At 42.8% G+C, this 22,946-nt stretch overlaps 1 protein-coding gene across 1 annotated transcript in view; it reads left to right on the top strand.

Annotated features, from left to right (window-relative positions):
* Positions 1–20,704: 20,704 nt before the first annotated feature.
* The window catches only part of LOC148063121 (semaphorin-7A), a 15,782-nt gene continuing 13,540 nt past the window's right edge, over positions 20,705–22,946 (top strand). The window contains exons 1-3 of the mRNA XM_087813136.1: positions 20,705–21,041; positions 21,746–21,885; positions 22,944–22,946. The exon at positions 22,944–22,946 is cut by the window's right edge and continues 60 nt beyond it. Of these exons, the coding sequence (XP_087669262.1) occupies positions 20,945–21,041; positions 21,746–21,885; positions 22,944–22,946 (240 nt within the window). The 5' untranslated portion in view covers positions 20,705–20,944. The remainder of the gene's footprint in view (positions 21,042–21,745; positions 21,886–22,943) is intronic.

Consider the following 22,946-nt stretch of genomic DNA (forward strand, 5'->3'; position numbering starts at 1 on the left):
TGAAACTTTATACTCTGATGAACCTTTATACTCTCTGATGAACCTTTATACTCTGATGAATCTTTATACTCTCTGATGAACCTTTATACTCTCTGATGAACCTTTATACTCTCTGATGAAACTTTATACTCTCTGATGAACCTTTATACCCTCTGATGAAACTTTATACTCTCTGATGAACCTTTATACTCTCTGATGAACCTTTATACTCTCTGATGAACCTTTATACTATCTGATGAACCTTTATACTCTCTGATGAACCTTTATACTCTCTGATGAAACTGTATACTCTCTGATGAACCTTTATACTCTCTGATGAACCTTTATACTCTCTGATGAACCTTTATACTCTCTGATGAACCTTTATACTCTCTGATGAAACTTTATACTCTCTGATGAACCTTTATACCCTCTGATGAAACTTTATACTCTCTGATGAACCTTAATACTCTCTGATGAACCTTTATACTCTCTGATGAACCTTTATACTCTCTGATGAACCTTTATACTCTCTGATGAACATTTATACTCTGATGAACCTTTATACTCTCTGATGAAACTTTATACTCTCTGATGAACCTTTATACTCTGATTAACCTTTATACTCTCTGATGAACATTTATACTCTGATGAACCTTTATACTCTGATGAACCTTTATACTCTGATGAACCTTTATACTCTCTGATGAACCTTTATACTCTCTGATGAAACTTTATACTCTGATGAACCTTTATACTCTCTGATGAACCTTTATACTCTCTGATGAACCTTTATACTCTCTGATGAAACTTTATACTCTCTGATGAAACTTTATACTCTGATGAACCTTTATACTCTCTGATGAACCTTTATACTCTGATGAACCTTTATACTCTCTGATGAAACTTTATACTCTGATGAACCTTTATACTCTCTGATGAACCTTTATACTCTCTGATGAAACTTTATACTCTCTGATGAACCTTTGTACTCTCTGATGAACCTTTATACTCTCCGATGAAACTGTATACTCTCTGATGAACCTTTATACTCTCTGATGAACCTTTATACTCTCTGATGAACCTTTATACTCTCTGAAGAAACTTAATACTCTCTGATGAACCTTTATACTCTCTGATGAACCTTTATACTCTCTGATGAAACTTTTCCGTTTTTTATTTCTATTTTATTTTATTTTTATTCTATTTTATTTTGTTAATAGTGTCAATTTCTAATTTTGTAAATAATTTGTATATTTTTAAGATCGTTTTTATTTTATTTTGTATTATCTCTTGTACTATTTCTTTCTCCTTGCACTTTATTTTCTTCCAACTGCGCTGTTGTGAAAGTGTGTTTCCCCTCTGGATGAATAAAGCCTTTCTATTCTATTCTATTCTATTCTATTATACTCTCTGATGAACCTTTATACTCTCTGATGAACCTTTATACTCTCTGATGAACCTTTATACTCTCTGATGAAACTTTATACTCTCTGATGAACCTTTATACTCTCTGATGAAACTTTATACTCTCTGATGAACCTTTATACTCTCTGATGAAACTTTATACTCTCTGATGAACCTTTATACTCTCTGATGAAACTTTATACTCTCTGATGAACCTTTATACTCTCTGAAGGAACTTTATACTCTCTGATGAACCTTTATACTCTCTGATGAACCTTTATACTCTCTGATTGAACATTTATACTCTGATGAACCTTTATACTCTCTGATGAACCTTTATACTCTCTGATGAAACTTTATACTCTCTGATGAACCTTTATACTCTCTGATGAACCTTTATACTCTCTGATGAAACTTTATATTCTCTGATGAACCTGTATACTCTCTGATGAACCTTTATACTCTCTGATTGAACATTTATACTCTGATGAACCTTTATACTCTCTGATGAACCTTTATACTCTCTGATGAAACTTTATACTCTCTGATGAACCTTTATACTCTGATGAACCTTTATACTCTCTGATGAACCTTTATACTCTCTGATGAACCTTTATACTCTCTGATGAACCTTTATACTCTCTGATGAACATTTATACTCTCTGATGAACCTTTATACTCTCTGATGAACCTTTATACTCTGATGAACCTTTATACTCTCTGATGAACCTTTATACTCTCTAATGAAACTTTATACTCTCTGATGAAACTTTATACTCTCTGATGAACCTTTATACTCTGATGAACCTTTATACTCTCTGATGAACCTTTATACTCTCTAATGAAACTTTATACTCTCTGATGAACCTTTATACTCTGATGAACCTTTATACTCTGATGAAACTGTATACTCTCTGATGAACCTTTATACTCTCTGATGAACCTTTATACTCTCTGATGAACCTTTATACTCTCTGATGAACCTTTATACTCTCTGATGAAACTTTATACTCTCTGATGAACCTTTATACCCTCTGATGAAACTTCATACTCTCTGATGAACCTTTATACTCTCTGATGAACCTTTATACTCTCTGATGAACCTTTATACTATCTGATGAACCTTTATACTCTCTGATGAACATTTATACTCTTCGATGAACCTTTATACTCTCTGATGAACCTTTATACTCTGATGAACCTTTATACTCTCTGATGAACCTTTATACTCTCTAATGAAACTTTATACTCTCTGATGAAACTTTATACTCTCTGATGAACCTTTATACTCTGATGAACCTTTATACTCTCTGATGAACCTTTATACTCTCTAATGAAACTTTATACTCTCTGATGAACCTTTATACTCTGATGAACCTTTATACTCTGATGAAACTGTATACTCTCTGATGAACCTTTATACTCTCTGATGAACCTTTATACTCTCTGATGAACCTTTATACTCTCTGATGAACCTTTATACTCTCTGATGAAACTTTATACTCTCTGATGAACCTTTATACCCTCTGATGAAACTTCATACTCTCTGATGAACCTTTATACTCTCTGATGAACCTTTATACTCTCTGATGAACCTTTATACTATCTGATGAACCTTTATACTCTCTGATGAACCTTTATACTCTCTGATGAAACTGTATACTCTCTGATGAACCTTTATACTCTCTGATGAACCTTTATACTCTCTGATGAACCTTTATACTCTCTGATGAACCTTTATACTCTGATGAACCTTTATACTCTGATGAAACTGTATACTCTCTGATGAACCTTTATACTCTCTGATGAACCTTTATACTCTCTGATGAACCTTTATACTCTCTGATGAACCTTTATACTCTCTGATGAAACTTTATACTCTCTGATGAACCTTTATACCCTCTGATGAAACTTCATACTCTCTGATGAACCTTTATACTCTCTGATGAACCTTTATACTCTCTGATGAACCTTTATACTATCTGATGAACCTTTATACTCTCTGATGAACATTTATACTCTTCGATGAACCTTTATACTCTCTGATGAACCTTTATACTCTGATGAACCTTTATACTCTCTGATGAACCTTTATACTCTCTAATGAAACTTTATACTCTCTGATGAAACTTTATACTCTCTGATGAACCTTTATACTCTGATGAACCTTTATACTCTCTGATGAACCTTTATACTCTCTAATGAAACTTTATACTCTCTGATGAACCTTTATACTCTGATGAACCTTTATACTCTGATGAAACTGTATACTCTCTGATGAACCTTTATACTCTCTGATGAACCTTTATACTCTCTGATGAACCTTTATACTCTCTGATGAACCTTTATACTCTCTGATGAAACTTTATACTCTCTGATGAACCTTTATACCCTCTGATGAAACTTCATACTCTCTGATGAACCTTTATACTCTCTGATGAACCTTTATACTCTCTGATGAACCTTTATACTATCTGATGAACCTTTATACTCTCTGATGAACCTTTATACTCTCTGATGAAACTGTATACTCTCTGATGAACCTTTATACTCTCTGATGAACCTTTATACTCTCTGATGAACCTTTATACTCTCTGATGAACCTTTATACTCTCTGATGAAACTTTATACTCTCTGATGAACCTTTATACCCTCTGATGAAACTTTATACTCTCTGATGAACCTTTATACTCTCTGATGAACCTTTATACTCTCTGATGAACCTTTATACTCTCTGATGAACCTTTATACTCTCTGATGAACATTTATACTCTGATGAACCTTTATACTCTCTGATGAAACTTTATACTCTCTGATGAACCTTTATACTCTGATGAACCTTTATACTCTCTGATGAACATTTATACTCTGATGAACCTTTATACTCTGATGAACCTTTATACTCTGATGAACCTTTATACTCTCTGATGAACCTTTATACTCTCTGATGAAACTTTATACTCTGATGAACCTTTATACTCTCTGATGAACCTTTATACTCTCTGATGAACCTTTATACTCTCTGATGAAACTTTATACTCTCTGATGAAACTTTATACTCTGATGAACCTTTATACTCTCTGATGAACCTTTATACTCTGATGAACCTTTATACTCTCTGATGAAACTTTATACTCTGATGAACCTTTATACTCTCTGATGAACCTTTATACTCTCTGATGAAACTTTATACTCTCTGATGAACCTTTGTACTCTCTGATGAACCTTTATACTCTCCGATGAAACTGTATACTCTCTGATGAACCTTTATACTCTGATGAACCTTTATACTCTGATGAAACTTTATACTCTCTGATGAACCTTTATACTCTCTGATGAACCTTTATACTCTCTGATGAACCTTTATACTCTCTGATGAACATTTATACTCTCTGATGAACCTTTATACTCTCTGATGAAACTGTATACTCTCTGATGAACCTTTATACTCTGATGAACCTTTATACTCTCTGATGAACCTTTATACTCTCTAATGAAACTTTATACTCTCTGATGAACCTTTATACTCTGATGAACCTTTATACTCTGATGAAACTGTATACTCTCTGATGAACCTTTATACTCTCTGATGAACCTTTATACTCTCTGATGAACCTTTATACTCTCTGATGAACCTTTATACTCTCTGATGAAACTTTATACTCTCTGATGAACCTTTATACCCTCTGATGAAACTTTATACTCTCTGATGAACCTTTATACTCTCTGATGAACCTTTATACTCTCTGATGAACCTTTATACTATCTGATGAACCTTTATACTCTCTGATGAACCTTTATACTCTCTGATGAAACTGTATACTCTCTGATGAACCTTTATACTCTCTGATGAACCTTTATACTCTCTGATGAACCTTTATACTCTCTGATGAACCTTTATACTCTCTGATGAAACTTTATACTCTCTGATGAACCTTTATACCCTCTGATGAAACTTTATACTCTCTGATGAACCTTTATACTCTCTGATGAACCTTTATACTCTCTGATGAACCTTTATACTCTCTGATGAACCTTTATACTCTCTGATGAACATTTATACTCTGATGAACCTTTATACTCTCTGATGAAACTTTATACTCTCTGATGAACCTTTATACTCTGATGAACCTTTATACTCTCTGATGAACATTTATACTCTGATGAACCTTTATACTCTGATGAACCTTTATACTCTGATGAACCTTTATACTCTCTGATGAACCTTTATACTCTCTGATGAAACTTTATACTCTGATGAACCTTTATACTCTCTGATGAACCTTTATACTCTCTGATGAACCTTTATACTCTCTGATGAAACTTTATACTCTCTGATGAAACTTTATACTCTGATGAACCTTTATACTCTCTGATGAACCTTTATACTCTGATGAACCTTTATACTCTCTGATGAAACTTTATACTCTGATGAACCTTTATACTCTCTGATGAACCTTTATACTCTCTGATGAAACTTTATACTCTCTGATGAACCTTTGTACTCTCTGATGAACCTTTATACTCTCCGATGAAACTGTATACTCTCTGATGAACCTTTATACTCTCTGATGAACCTTTATACTCTCTGATGAACCTTTATACTCTCTGAAGAAACTTAATACTCTCTGATGAACCTTTATACTCTCTGATGAACCTTTATACTCTCTGATGAAACTTTTCCGTTTTTTATTTCTATTTTATTTTATTTTTATTCTATTTTATTTTGTTAATAGTGTCAATTTCTAATTTTGTAAATAATTTGTATATTTTTAAGATCGTTTTTATTTTATTTTGTATTATCTTTTGTACTATTTCTTTCTCCTTGCACTTTATTTTCTTCCAACTGCGCTGTTGTGAAAGTGTGTTTCCCCTCTGGATGAATAAAGCCTTTCTATTCTATTCTATTCTATTCTATTATACTCTCTGATGAACCTTTATACTCTCTGATGAACCTTTATACTCTCTGATGAACCTTTATACTCTCTGATGAAACTTTATACTCTCTGATGAACCTTTATACTCTCTGATGAAACTTTATACTCTCTGATGAACCTTTATACTCTCTGATGAAACTTTATACTCTCTGATGAACCTTTATACTCTCTGATGAAACTTTATACTCTCTGATGAACCTTTATACTCTCTGAAGGAACTTTATACTCTCTGATGAACCTTTATACTCTCTGATGAACCTTTATACTCTCTGATTGAACATTTATACTCTGATGAACCTTTATACTCTCTGATGAACCTTTATACTCTCTGATGAAACTTTATACTCTCTGATGAACCTTTATACTCTCTGATGAACCTTTATACTCTCTGATGAAACTTTATATTCTCTGATGAACCTGTATACTCTCTGATGAACCTTTATACTCTCTGATTGAACATTTATACTCTGATGAACCTTTATACTCTCTGATGAACCTTTATACTCTCTGATGAAACTTTATACTCTCTGATGAACCTTTATACTCTGATGAACCTTTATACTCTCTGATGAACCTTTATACTCTCTGATGAACCTTTATACTCTCTGATGAACCTTTATACTCTCTGATGAACATTTATACTCTCTGATGAACCTTTATACTCTCTGATGAACCTTTATACTCTCTGATGAACCTTTAAACTCTCTGATGAACCTTTATACTCTCTGATGAACCTTTATACTCTGATGAACCTTTATACTCTCTGATGAACCTTTAAACTCTCTGATGAAACTTTATACTCTCTGATGAACCTTTATACTCTCTGATGAACCTTTGTACTCTGATGAACCTTTATACTCTCTGATGAACCTTTAAACTCTCTGATGAACCTTTATACTCTCTGATGAACCTTTATACTCTCTGATGAACCTTTATACTCTGATGAACCTTTATACTCTCTGATGAACCTTTAAACTCTCTGATGAAACTTTATACTCTCTGATGAACCTTTATACTCTCTGATGAACCTTTGTACTCTGATGAACCTTTATACTCTCTGATGAACCTTTATACTCTCTGATGAACCTTTAAACTCTCTGATGAACCTTTATACTCTCTGATGAACCTTTATACTCTCCGATTTCTTTCTCCTCTCACTCAACATTGCTAAAATTTCCTAATAATAATATGACATTTCAAAGCAGCTACATAACGTCCACAACTCGTTCTACATTAATTTAAATACAGTTATAAATTGTATTTTAAGCGAAAGACTCGGTAACTTTCAGCAGTTTGCTGCAGTAACTTGTAACTAGTTTTACATGTGTTTGTTAACTTGTTTTAAGACAAAGAAGACTAAGAAAGCCAATGAAAATGACAAGAACATTAACAATATATTTAAATACAATGGTGTCTTACCTTCTTCTTTTGTTTCTCGTACTGTCTAATGAGGACACTGACACTATCTAATGAGGACACTGACACTATCTAATGAGGACACTGACACTGTCTAATGAGGACACTGACACTGTCTAATGAGGACACTGACACTATCTAATGAGGACACTGACACTATCTAATGAGGACACTGACACTATCTAATGAGGACACTGACACTATCTTATGAGGACACTGACACTGTCTAATGAGGACACTGACACTATCTTATGAGGACCTGACAGTGTCTTATGAGGACCCTGACATTGTCTCATGAGGACCCTGACACTGTCTCATGAGGACCCTGACACTATCTTATGAGGACCCTGACACTGTTTAATGAGGACCCTGACACTGTCTCATGAGGACCCTGACACTATCTTATGAGGACCTGACACTATCTTATGAGGACCTGACACTATCTTATGAGGACCTGACACTATCTTATGAGGACCCTGACACTGTCTAATGAGGACCCTGACACTGTCTAATGAGGACCCTGACACTATCTTATGAGGACCCTGACACTGTCTAATGAGGACCCTGACACTATCTTATGAGGACCCTGACACTGTCTAATGAGGACCCTGACACTGTCTAATGAGGACCCTGACACTGTCTAATGAGGACCCTGACACTATCTTATGAGGACCTGACACTATCTTATGAGGACCTGACACTGTCTAATGAGGACCCTGACACTGTCTTATGAGGACCTGACACTATCTTATGAGGACCTGACACTATCTTATGAGGACCCTTTCACTATCTTATGAGGACCCTTTCACTATCTTATGAGGACCCTGACACTGTCTTATGAGGACTCTGACACTGTCTTATGAGGACCCTGACACTATCTTATGAGGACCCTGACACTGTCTAATGAGGACCCTGACACTATCTTATGAGGACCTGACACTATCTTATGAGGACCCTGACACTGTCTAATGAGGACCCTGACACTATCTTATGAGGACTCTGACACTGTCTTATGAGCACCCTGACACTATCTTATGAGGACCCTGACACTGTCTTATGAGGACCATTTCACTATCTTATGAGGACCCTGACACTGTCTTATGAGGACCCTGACAGTGTCTTATGAGGACCCTGACCCTGTCTTATGAGGACCCTGACACTGTCTTATGAGGACCCTGACACTATCTTATGAGAACCCTGACACTATCTTATGAGGACCTGACAGTGTCTTATGAGGACTCTGACACTGTCTTATGAGCACCCTGACACTATCTTATGAGGACCCTGACACTATCTTATGAGGACCCTGACACTGTCTTATGAGGACCCTGACACTAACTTATGAGGACCCTGACACTGTCTTATGAGGACCCTGACACTATCTTATGAGGACCCTGACACTGTCTTATGAGGACCCTGACACTGTCTTATGAGGACCCTTACACTGTCTTATGAGGACCCTGACACTATCTTATGAGAACCCTGACACTATCTTATGAGGACCCTGACAGTGTCTTATGAGGACCCTGACACTGTCTTATGAGGACCCTGACACTATCTTATGAGGACCTGACACTATATTATGAGGACTCTGACACTGTCTTATGAGCACCCTGACACTATCTTATGTGGACCCTGACACTGTCTTATGAGGACCCTTTCACTATCTTATGAGGACCCTGACACTGTCTTATGAGGACCCTGACACTATCTTATGAGGACCCCACTATCTTATGAGGACCCTTACACTGTCTTATGAGGACCCTGACACTATCTTATGAGGACCCTGACACTGTCTTATGAGGACCCTGACACTGTCTTATGAGGACCCTGACACTGTCTTATGAGGACCCTGACACTGTCTTATGAGGACCCTGACACTGTCTTATGAGGACCTGACACTGTCTAATGAGGACCCTGACACTATCTTATGAGAACCCTGACACTATCTTATGAGGACCTGACAGTGTCTTATGAGGACTCTGACACTGTCTTATGAACACCCTGACACTATCTTATGAGGACCCTGACACTGTCTTATGAGGACCCTGACACTATCTTATGAGGACCCTGACACTGTCTTATGAGGACCCTGACACTGTCTTATGAGGACCCTGACACTATCTTATGAGGACCCTGACACTATCTTATGAGGACCTGACACTGTCTTATGAGGACCCTGACACTGTCTTATGAGGACCCTGACACTATCTTTTGAGGACCCTGACACTGTCTTATGAGCACCCTGACACTATCTTATGAGGACCCTGACATTATCTTATGAGGACCCTGACACTATCTTTTGAGGACCCTGACACTGTCTTATGAGCACCCTGACACTATCTTATGAGGACCCTGACATTATCTTATGAGGACCCTGACACTGTCTTATGAGCACCCTGACACTATCTTATGAGGACCCTGACACTGTCTTATGAGGACCCTGACACTGTCTTATGAGGACCCTGACACTATTTTATGAGGACCCTGACACTGTCTTATGAGGACCCTGACACTATCTTATGAGGACCCTGACATTATCTTATGAGGACCCTGACACTATCTTATGAGGACCCTGACACTGTCCTATGAGGACCCTGACACTGTCCTATGAGGACCCTGACACTGTCTTATGAGGACCCTGACACTATCTTATGAGGACCCTGACACTGTCCTATGAGGACCCTGACACTGTCTTATGAGGACCCTGACACTATCTTATGAGGACCCTGACACTATCTTATGAGGACCCTGACACTGTCCTATGAGGACCCTGACACTGTCTTATGAGGACCCTGACACTATCTTATGAGGACCCTGACACTGTCCTATGAGGACCCTGACACTGTCTTATGAGGACCCTGACACTATCTTATGAGGACCCTGACACTATCTTATGAGGACCTGACACTATCTTATGAGGACCCTGACACTGTCTTATGAGGACCCTTTCACTATCTTATGAGGACCCTGACACTGTCTTATGAGGACCCTGACACTGTCCTATGAGGACCCTGACACTATCTTATGAGGACCCTGACACTGTCCTATGAGGACCCTGACACTGTCTTATGAGGACCCTGACACTGTCTTATGAGGACCCTGACACTATCTTATGAGGACCCTGACACTGTCTTATGAGGACCCTGACACTATCTTATGAGGACCTGACACTATATTATGAGGACTCTGACACTGTCTTATGAGCACCCTGACACTATCTTATGAGGACCCTGACACTGTCTTATGAGGACCCTTTCACTATCTTATGAGGACCCTGACACTGTCTTATGAGGACCCTGACACTATCTTATGAGGACCCCACTATCTTATGAGGACCCTTACACTGTCTTATGAGGACCCTGACACTATCTTATGAGGACCCTGACACTGTCTTATGAGGACCCTGACACTATCTTATGAGGACCTGACACTGTCTAATGAGGACCCTGACACTATCTTATGAGGACCCTGACACTGTCTTATGAGGACCCTTTCACTATCTTATGAGGACCCTGACACTGTCTTATGAGGACCCTGACACTATCTTATGAGGACCCCACTATCTTATGAGGACCCTTACACTGTCTTATGAGGACCCTGACACTATCTTATGAGGACCCTGACACTGTCTTATGAGGACCCTGACACTGTCTTATGAGGACCCTGACACTGTCTTATGAGGACCCTTTCACTATCTTATGAGGACCCTGACACTGTCTTATGAGGACCCTCACACTATCTTATGAGGACCCCACTATCTTATGAGGACCCTGACACTGTCTTATGAGGACCCTGACACTGTCCTATGAGGACCCTGACACTATCTTACGTGGACCCTGACACTGTCCTATGAGGACCCTGACACTGTCTTATGAGGACCCTGACACTGTCTTATGAGGACCCTGACACTATCTTATGAGGACCCTGACACTATCTTATGAGGACCTGACACTATATTATGAGGACTCTGACACTGTCTTATGAGCACCCTGACACTATCTTATGAGGACCCTGACACTGTCTTATGAGGACCCTTTCACTATCTTATGAGGACCCTGACACTGTCTTATGAGGACCCTGACACTATCTTATGAGGACCCCACTATCTTATGAGGACCCTTACACTGTCTTATCAGGACCCTGACACTATCTTATGAGGACCCTGACACTGTCTTATGAGGACCCTGACACTGTCTTATGAGGACCCTGACAATGTCTTATGAGGACCCTGACACTATCTTATGAGGACCTGACACTGTCTAATGAGGACCCTGACACTATCTTATGAGGACCCTGACACTGTCTTATGAGGACCCTTTCACTATCTTATGAGGACCCTGACACTATCTTATGAGGACCCTGACACTATCTTATGAGGACCCCACTATCTTATGAGGACCCTTACACTGTCTTATGAGGACCCTGACACTATCTTATGAGGACCCTGACACTATCTTATGAGGACCTGACACTATATTATGAGGACTCTGACACTGTCTTATGAGCACCCAGACACTATCTTATGAGGACCCTGACACTGTCTTATGAGGACCCTTTCACTATCTTATGAGGACCCTGACACTGTCTTATGAGGACCCTGACACTATCTTATGAGGACCCCACTATCTTATGAGGACCCTTACACTGTCTTATGAGGACCCTGACACTATCTTATGAGGACCCTGACACTGTCTTATGAGGACCCTGACAATGTCTTATGAGGACCCTGACACTATCTTATGAGGACCTGACACTGTCTAATGAGGACCCTGACACTATCTTATGAGCACCCTGACACTATCTTATGAGGACCCTGACACTGTCTTATGAGGACCCTGACACTGTCTTATGAGGACCCTGACACTGTCTTATGAGGACCCTGACACTGTCTTATGAGGACCCTGACACTGTCTTATGAGGACCCTGACACTATCTTATGAGGACCTGACACTGTCTTATGAGGACCCTGACACTGTCTTATGAGGACCCTGACACTATCTTATGAGGACCCTGACACTATCTAATGAGGACCTGACACTGTCTTATAAGGACCCTGACACTATCTTATGAGGACCCTGACACTATCTTATGAGGACCTGACACTGTCTTATGAGGACCCTGACACTGTCTTATGAGGACCCTGACACTATCTTATGAGGACCCTGACACTGTCTTATGAGGACCCTGACACTGTCCTATGAGGACCCTGACACTATCTTATGAGGACCCTGACACTGTCCTATGAGGACCCTGACACTATCTTATGAGGACCCTGACACTATCTTATGAGGACCCCACTATCTTATGAGGACCCTGACACTGTCTTATGAGGACCCTGACACTGTCCTATGAGGACCCTGACACTATCTTATGAGGACCCTGACACTGTCCTATGAGGACCCTGACACTATCTCATGAGGACCCTGACACTGTCTAATGAGGACCCTGACACTATCTTATGAGGACCCTGACACTGTCTTATGAGGACCCTGACACTGTCTTATGAGGACCCTGACACTGTCTTATGAGGACCCCACTATCTTATGAGGACCCTGACACTGTCTTATGAGGACCCTGACACTGTCCTATGAGGACCCTGACACTATCTTACGTGGACCCTGACACTGTCCTATGAGGACCCTGACACTGTCTTATGAGGACCCTGACACTGTCTTATGAGGACCCTGACACTATCTTATGAGGACCCTGACACTATCTTATGAGGACCTGACACTATATTATGAGGACTCTGACACTGTCTTATGAGCACCCTGACACTATCTTATGAGGACCCTGACACTGTCTTATGAGGACCCTTTCACTATCTTATGAGGACCCTGACACTGTCTTATGAGGACCCTGACACTATCTTATGAGGACCCCACTATCTTATGAGGACCCTTACACTGTCTTATCAGGACCCTGACACTATCTTATGAGGACCCTGACACTGTCTTATGAGGACCCTGACACTGTCTTATGAGGACCCTGACAATGTCTTATGAGGACCCTGACACTATCTTATGAGGACCTGACACTGTCTAATGAGGACCCTGACACTATCTTATGAGGACCCTGACACTGTCTTATGAGGACCCTTTCACTATCTTATGAGGACCCTGACACTATCTTATGAGGACCCTGACACTATCTTATGAGGACCCCACTATCTTATGAGGACCCTTACACTGTCTTATGAGGACCCTGACACTATCTTATGAGGACCCTGACACTATCTTATGAGGACCTGACACTATATTATGAGGACTCTGACACTGTCTTATGAGCACCCAGACACTATCTTATGAGGACCCTGACACTGTCTTATGAGGACCCTTTCACTATCTTATGAGGACCCTGACACTGTCTTATGAGGACCCTGACACTATCTTATGAGGACCCCACTATCTTATGAGGACCCTTACACTGTCTTATGAGGACCCTGACACTATCTTATGAGGACCCTGACACTGTCTTATGAGGACCCTGACAATGTCTTATGAGGACCCTGACACTATCTTATGAGGACCTGACACTGTCTAATGAGGACCCTGACACTATCTTATGAGCACCCTGACACTATCTTATGAGGACCCTGACACTGTCTTATGAGGACCCTGACACTGTCTTATGAGGACCCTGACACTGTCTTATGAGGACCCTGACACTGTCTTATGAGGACCCTGACACTGTCTTATGAGGACCCTGACACTATCTTATGAGGACCTGACACTGTCTTATGAGGACCCTGACACTGTCTTATGAGGACCCTGACACTATCTTATGAGGACCCTGACACTATCTAATGAGGACCTGACACTGTCTTATAAGGACCCTGACACTATCTTATGAGGACCCTGACACTATCTTATGAGGACCTGACACTGTCTTATGAGGACCCTGACACTGTCTTATGAGGACCCTGACACTATCTTATGAGGACCCTGACACTGTCTTATGAGGACCCTGACACTGTCCTATGAGGACCCTGACACTATCTTATGAGGACCCTGACACTGTCCTATGAGGACCCTGACACTATCTTATGAGGACCCTGACACTATCTTATGAGGACCCCACTATCTTATGAGGACCCTGACACTGTCTTATGAGGACCCTGACACTGTCCTATGAGGACCCTGACACTATCTTATGAGGACCCTGACACTGTCCTATGAGGACCCTGACACTATCTCATGAGGACCCTGACACTGTCTAATGAGGACCCTGACACTATCTTATGAGGACCCTGACACTGTCTTATGAGGACCCTGACACTGTCTTATGAGGACCCTGACACTGTCTAATGAGGACCCTGACACTATCTTATGAGGACCCTGACACTATCTTATGAGGACCTGACACTATCTTATGAGGACCCTGACACTGTCTTATGAGGACCCTTTCACTATCTTATGAGGACCCTGACACTGTCTTATGAGGACCCTGACACTGTCTTATGAGGACCCTGACACTATCTTATGAGGACCCTGACACTGTCTTATGAGCACCCTGACACTATCTTATGAGAACTCTGACACTGTCTTATGAGGACCCTGACACTATCTTATGAGGACCCTGACACTGTCTTATGAGCACCCTGACACTATCTTATGAGAACTCTGACACTGTCTTATGAGGACCCTGACACTATCTTATGAGGACCCTGACACTATCTTATGAGAACTCTGACACTGTCTTATGAGGACCCTGACACTGTCTTATGAGGACCCTGACACTATCTTATGAGGACCCCACTATCTTATGAGGACCCTGACACTGTCTTATGAGGACCCTGACACTGTCCTATGAGAACCCTGACACTATCTTATGAGGACCCTGACACTGTCTTATGAGGACCCTGACACTATCTTATGAGGACCCTGACACTGTCTTATGAGGACCCTGACACTGTTTAATGAGGACCCTGACACTATCTTATGAGGACCCTGACACTGTCTTATGAGGACCCTGACGCTGTCTTATGAGGACCCTGACACTGTCTAATGAGGACCCTGACACTATCTTATGAGGACCCTGACAGTGTCTTATGAGTACCCTGACAGTGTCTTATGAGGACCCTGACACTGTCTTATGAGGACCCTGACACTATCTTATGAGGACCCTGACACTGTCTTATGAGGACCCTGACACTATCTTATGAGGACCCTGACACTATCTTATGAGGACCCTGACACTGTCTAATGAGGACCCTGACACTATCTTATGAGGAACCTGACACTGTCTTATGAGGACCCTGACACTGTCTTATGAGGACCCTGACACTGTCTAATGAGGACCCTGACACTATCTTATGAGGACCCTGACAGTGTCTTATGAGGACCCTGACACTGTCTTATGAGGACCCTGACACTATCTTATGAGGACCCTGACACTGTCTTATGAGGACCCTGACACTATCTTATGAGGACCCTGACACTATCTTATGAGGACCCTGACACTGTCTTATGAGGACCCTGACACTATCTTATGAGGACCCTGACACTGTCTTATGTGGACCCTGACACTATCTTATGAGGACCCTGACACTATCTTATGAGGACCCTGACACTGTCTTATGAGGACCCTGACACTATCTTATGAGGACCCTGACAGTGTCTTATGAGGACCGTGACACTGTCTTATGAGGAACCTGACACTGTCTTATGAGGACCCTGACACTGTCTTATGAGGACCTGACACTGTCTTATGAGCACCCTGACACTATCTTATGAGAACTCTGACACTGTCTTATGAGGACCCTGACACTATCTTATGAGGACCCTGACACTATCTTATGAGAACTCTGACACTGTCTTATGAGGACCCTGACACTATCTTATGAGGACCCTGACACTGTCTTATGAGAACTCTGACACTGTCTTATGAGCACCCTGACACTATCTTATGAGAACTCTGACACTGTCTTATGAGGACCCTGACACTATCTTATGAGGACCCTGACACTGTCTTATGAGAACTCTGACACTGTCTTATGAGCACCCTGACACTATCTTATGAGAACTCTGACACTGTCTTATGAGGACCCTGACAGTGTCTTATGAGGACCCTGAGACTATCTTATGAGGACCCTGACACTGTCTTATGAGGACCCTGACACTATCTTATGAGGACCCTGACACTGTCTTATGAGGACCCTGACACTATCTTATGAGGACCCTGACACTGTCTTATGAGGACCCTGACACTATCTTATGAGGACCCTGACACTATCTTATGAGGACCCTGACACTGTCTTATGAGGACCCTGACACTGTCTAATGAGGACCCTGACACTATCTTATGAGGACCCTGACACTGTCTTATGAGGACCCTGACACTATCTTATGAGGACCCCACTATCTGATGAGGACCCTTACACTGTCTTATGAGGACCCTGACACTATCTTATGAGGACCCTGACACTGTCTTATGAGGACCCTGACACTGTCTTATGAGGACCCTGACACTGTCTTATGAGGACCCTTACACTGTCTTATGAGGACCCTGACACTATCTTATGAGGACCTGACACTGTCTAATGAGGACCCTGACACTATCTTATGAGAACCCTGACACTATCTTATGAGGACCTGACAGTGTCTTATGAGGACCCTGACACTATCTTATGAGGACCCTGACACTATCTTATGAGGACTCTGACACTGTCTTATGAGCACCCTGACACTATCTTATGAGGACCCTGACACTATCTTATGAGGACTCTGACACTGTCTTATGAGCACCCTGACACTGTCTTATGAGGACCCTGACACTGTCTTATGAGGACCCTGACACTGTCTTATGAGGACCCTGACGCTATCTTATGAGGACCTGACACTGTCTTATGAGGACCCTGACACTGTCTTATGAGGACCCTGACACTATCTTATGAGGACCTGACACTGTCTTATAAGGACCCTGACACTATCTTATGAGGACCCTGACACTATCTTATGAGGACCTGACACTGTCTTATGAGGACCCTGACACTATCTTATGAGGACCCTGACACTATCTTATGAGGACCCTGACACTGTCTTATGAGGACCCTGACACTGTCCTATGAGGACCCTGACACTATCTTATGAGGACCCTGACACTGTCCTATGAGGACCCTGACACTATCTTATGAGGACCCTGACACTATCTTATGAGGACCCCACTATCTTATGAGGACCCTGACACTGTCTTATGAGGACCCTGACACTGTCCTATGAGGACCCTGACACTATCTTATGAGGACCCTGACACTGTCCTATGAGGACACTGACACTATCTTATGAGGACCTTGACACTGTCTAATGAGGACCCTGACACTATCTTATGAGGACCCTGACACTGTCTTATGAGGACCCTGACACTGTCTTATGAGGACCCTGACACTGTCTAATGAGGACCCTGACACTATCTTATGAGGACCCTGACACTATCTTATGAGAACTCTGACACTATCTTATGAGAACTCTGACACTGTCTTATGAGGACCCTGACACTATCTTATGAGGACCCCACTATCTTATGAGGACCCTGACACTGTCTTATGAGGACCCTGACACTGTGCTATGAGGACCCTGACACTATCTTATGAGGACCCTGACACTGTCCTATGAGGACCCTGACACTATCTTATGAGGACCCTGACACTGTCTTATGAGGACCCTGACACTGTCTAATGAGGACCCTGACACTATCTTATGAGGACCCTGACACTGTCTTATGAGGACCCTGACACTGTCTTATGAGGACCCTGACACTGTCTAATGAGGACCCTGACACTATCTTATGAGGACCCTGACAGTGTCTTATGAGGACCCTGACAGTGTCTTATGAGGACCCTGACACTATCTTATGAGGACCCTGACACTGTCTTATGAGGACCCTGACACTATCTTATGAGGACCCTGACACTGTCTTATGAGGACCCTGACACTATCTTATGAGGACCCTGACACTATCTTATGAGGACCCTGACACTGTCTAATGAGGACCCTGACACTATCTTATGAGGACCGTGACACTGTCTTATGAGGACCCTGACACTGTCTATTGAGGACCCTGACACTATCTTATGAGGACCCTGACACTATCTTATGAGGACCCTGACACTGTCTTATGAGGACCCTGACACTGTCAATTGAGGACCCTGACACTATCTTATGAGGACCCTGACACTGTCTTATGAGGACCCTGACACTGTCTTATGAGTACCCTGACACTATCTTATGAGGACCCTGACACTGTCTTATGAGGACCCTGACACTGTCTAATGAGGACCCTGACACTATCTTATGAGGACCCTGACACTATCTTATGAGGACCTGACACTGTCTAATGAGGACCCTGACACTATCTTATGAGAACCCTAACACTGTCTTATGAGGACCTGACACTGTCTAATGAGGACCTGACACTATCTTATGAGGACCTGACACTATCTTATGAGGACCTGACACTGTCTTATGAGGACCCTGACACTATCTTATGAGGACCTGACACTGTCTAATGAGGACCCTGACACTACCTTATGAGGACCCTGACACTATCTTATGAGGACCTGACACTATCTTATGAGGACCTGACACTATCTTATGAGGACCCTGACGCTGTCTTATGAGGACCCTGACACTGTCTTATGAGGACCCTGACACTATCTTATGAGGACCCTGACACTGTCTAATGAGGACCCTGACACTATCTTATGAGGACCTGACACTATCTTATGAGGACCCTGACACTGTCACACACACACGTCACACACACACGTCACACACACACATGTCACTCACACGTCACTCACACACGTCACTCACACACATCGTTCACACGTCACACACACGTCACTCACACACGTCACTCACACACGTCACACACATATGTCACACACACATGTCACACACACACGTCACACACACACGTCACTCACACACGTCACACACACACGTTACACACACACGTCACTCACACGTCACTCACACGTCACACACACACGTCACTCACACGTCACTCACACGTGACACACACATGTCACTCACACGTCACACACACAAGTAACACACACATGTCACTCACACACTCGTCACTCACACACACAAAAACACGTCACACACACAAGTCACTCACACACACATACACGTCACACACACACATCACACACACACATGTCACTCACACGTCACTCACACATGTCACTCACACATGTCACTCACACATGTCACACACACACGTCACACACACACGTCACTCACACACGTCACACACACACGTCACTCACACGTCACTCACACGTCACACACACACGTCACTCACACGTCACTCACACGTGACACACACACCTCACTCTCACACACACACACACACACACACGTCACTCACACACACACACATCACTCACACATACACACGTCACACACACTTCACTCACACATACACACATACACACGTCACTCAAACACACACACACACAAGTCACACACACATGTCACTCACACACACACACACACGTCACTCACATACACACGTCACACACACACGTCACTCTCACACACACACACGTCACACACACATACACACGTCATTCACACACACACACACACACACACACTCACACGTCACTCACACACACACTTGTCACTCTCACACACACACACACACACACACACGTCACTCACACACACACATGTCACTCACACACACATACTCACACGTCACTCACACACACACACACGTCACACACAGACACACAACATCACCTTTATGCTAATGGCTACATGCAGGTATGTCCAGTGACGTCATTACAGGCAGTGGTCAGGGGTCAGTGTGACTCCTGCAGGTCAGCGCTGGTACTGCAGCAACTGAGAAACCACGTGATGTATCTTGAAGTCGCTCAGGAAGAATCCATGACAACAGATCCAGAGACTATTATGGGATGGATGAGATCATCGTTGCCTCCGTCACGTGACTCCACGAGAGCGTGCACGAGCATTCCAAAACTGCACATCCCGCGTCTCCATGGCAACACGTCATCAGCTGTCCCCGCAGATCCAGAGGTTCCGGTCGTCAGTCCACACGCAGGAGCGGCTCAGACGAGCAGAACCAGAACCTCACGCACGAGCATCGACGAGGCACCTGGACCCGCGAGGACGAGCACGAGCACGAGACGAACGACAGAAGTGGATCTTTGGACCTCCTGGACGGACACGATGACTCGACTGGTTCTGACGGTTCTGGTGGTTCTGGTGGTTCTGATGGTGTCGCTGGTCTCAGGAAAATCTCCGCGTCTCAAATTTGTTGTTCACGGTGAGAAGTCACGCACGCGCGGGCCACGCAGAGGCTCGACGATGGCGTTGCATGTGTGTGTATGTGGGGGGCGTGCGCGCGTGCATCTGTCCTTCAGATGGTGAATTATGACTGTGATGCTGCTGCAATGCGGAACAACACACACACGTGCACGCGCACACACTCGCAGAATGATAATTTAGTGACGTGACGCTGTCGCTGAGTGTTGTTACCATGACGACAAATGATGCTCAACACACAGTAGACTTCAAAGAGAAGTTACACACACACACACAGACACACACACACACCCACACCCACACACACTCACACACACACTCACACATACACACACAAACTCTCACACACACACACTCACACGCAAACACACACACCCCCACACACATACACACACACTCACACTCACCCCCACACACACCCACACACACACTCACACACACACACACTCACACATACACACACACCTACACACACTCCCACACACACACACTCACACATACACACACACACAAACTCACACACACACCTACACACACACACGTACACACACAAACTCTCACACACACGCACACACACACACACCTACACACTCACACCTACACACACACACACATACACACACAAACTCATACACACACCTACACACTCACATACTCACACACTCACACACACAGACGTGTCAGTAATGAGTTGTGTGTCTACAGAACCCTCTAGGTTCCACTTCAAAAGACCAGAGAACTACGTGACTTTGTTCCACCAGCAGGGCGGCGACACTCTCATGGTGGGAGGACGAGCAGTGATCTACATCCTCAACTTCACTGACGGAGGAGCTCGAGAACACCAGGTAGCTACACACCTGCTACACACCTGTACACACCTGTACACACCTGTACACACCTGTACACACCTGCTACACACCTGTACACACCTGTACACACCTGCTACACACCTGTAAACACCTGTACACACCTGTACACACCTGCTACACACCTGTACACACCTGCTACACACCTGTACACACCTGTACACACCTGTACACACCTGCTACACACCTGTACACACCTGTACACACCTGTACACACCTGCTACACACCTGTACACACCTGCTACACACCTGTACACACCTGTACACACCTGTACACACCTGCTACACACCTGTAAACACCTGTACACACCTGTACACACCTGCTACACACCTGCTACACACCTGCTACACACCTGTACACACCTGTACACACCTGTACACACCTGTACACACCTGCTACACACCTGTACACACCTGTACACACCTGCTACACACCTGTAAACACCTGTACACACCTGTACACACCTGCTACACACCTGTACACACCTGCTACACACCTGTACACACCTGTACACACCTGTACACACCTGCTACACACCTGTAAACACCTGTACACACCTGCTACACACCTGTAAACACCTGTACACACCTGTACACACCTGTAAACACCTGTACACACCTGCTACACACCTGTAAACACCTGTACACACCTGTACACACCTGTAAACACCTGTACACACATGTACACACCTGTACACACCTGTACACACCTGTACACACCTGTACACACCTGTAGACACCTGTATACACCTGTAAACACCTGTACACACCTGTAAACACCTGTACACACCTGTATACACCTGTAAACACCTGTACACACCTGTACACACCTGTAAACACCTGTACACACCTGTACATACCTGTAAACACCTGTACACACCTGTATACACCTGTAAACACCTGTACACACCTGTACACACCTGTAAACACCTGTACACACCTGTACATACCTGTAAACACCTATACACACCTGATACACGCTTGTACACCTGTGGAAATACACACGCATGATAACAAAAACCTTATTATTTTGTCAGATC

The sequence above is a fragment of the Callionymus lyra genome, chromosome 17, assembly GCF_982586985.1.
Source record: "Callionymus lyra chromosome 17, fCalLyr1.hap1.1, whole genome shotgun sequence".
Taxonomy (NCBI): domain Eukaryota; kingdom Metazoa; phylum Chordata; class Actinopteri; order Syngnathiformes; family Callionymidae; genus Callionymus; species Callionymus lyra.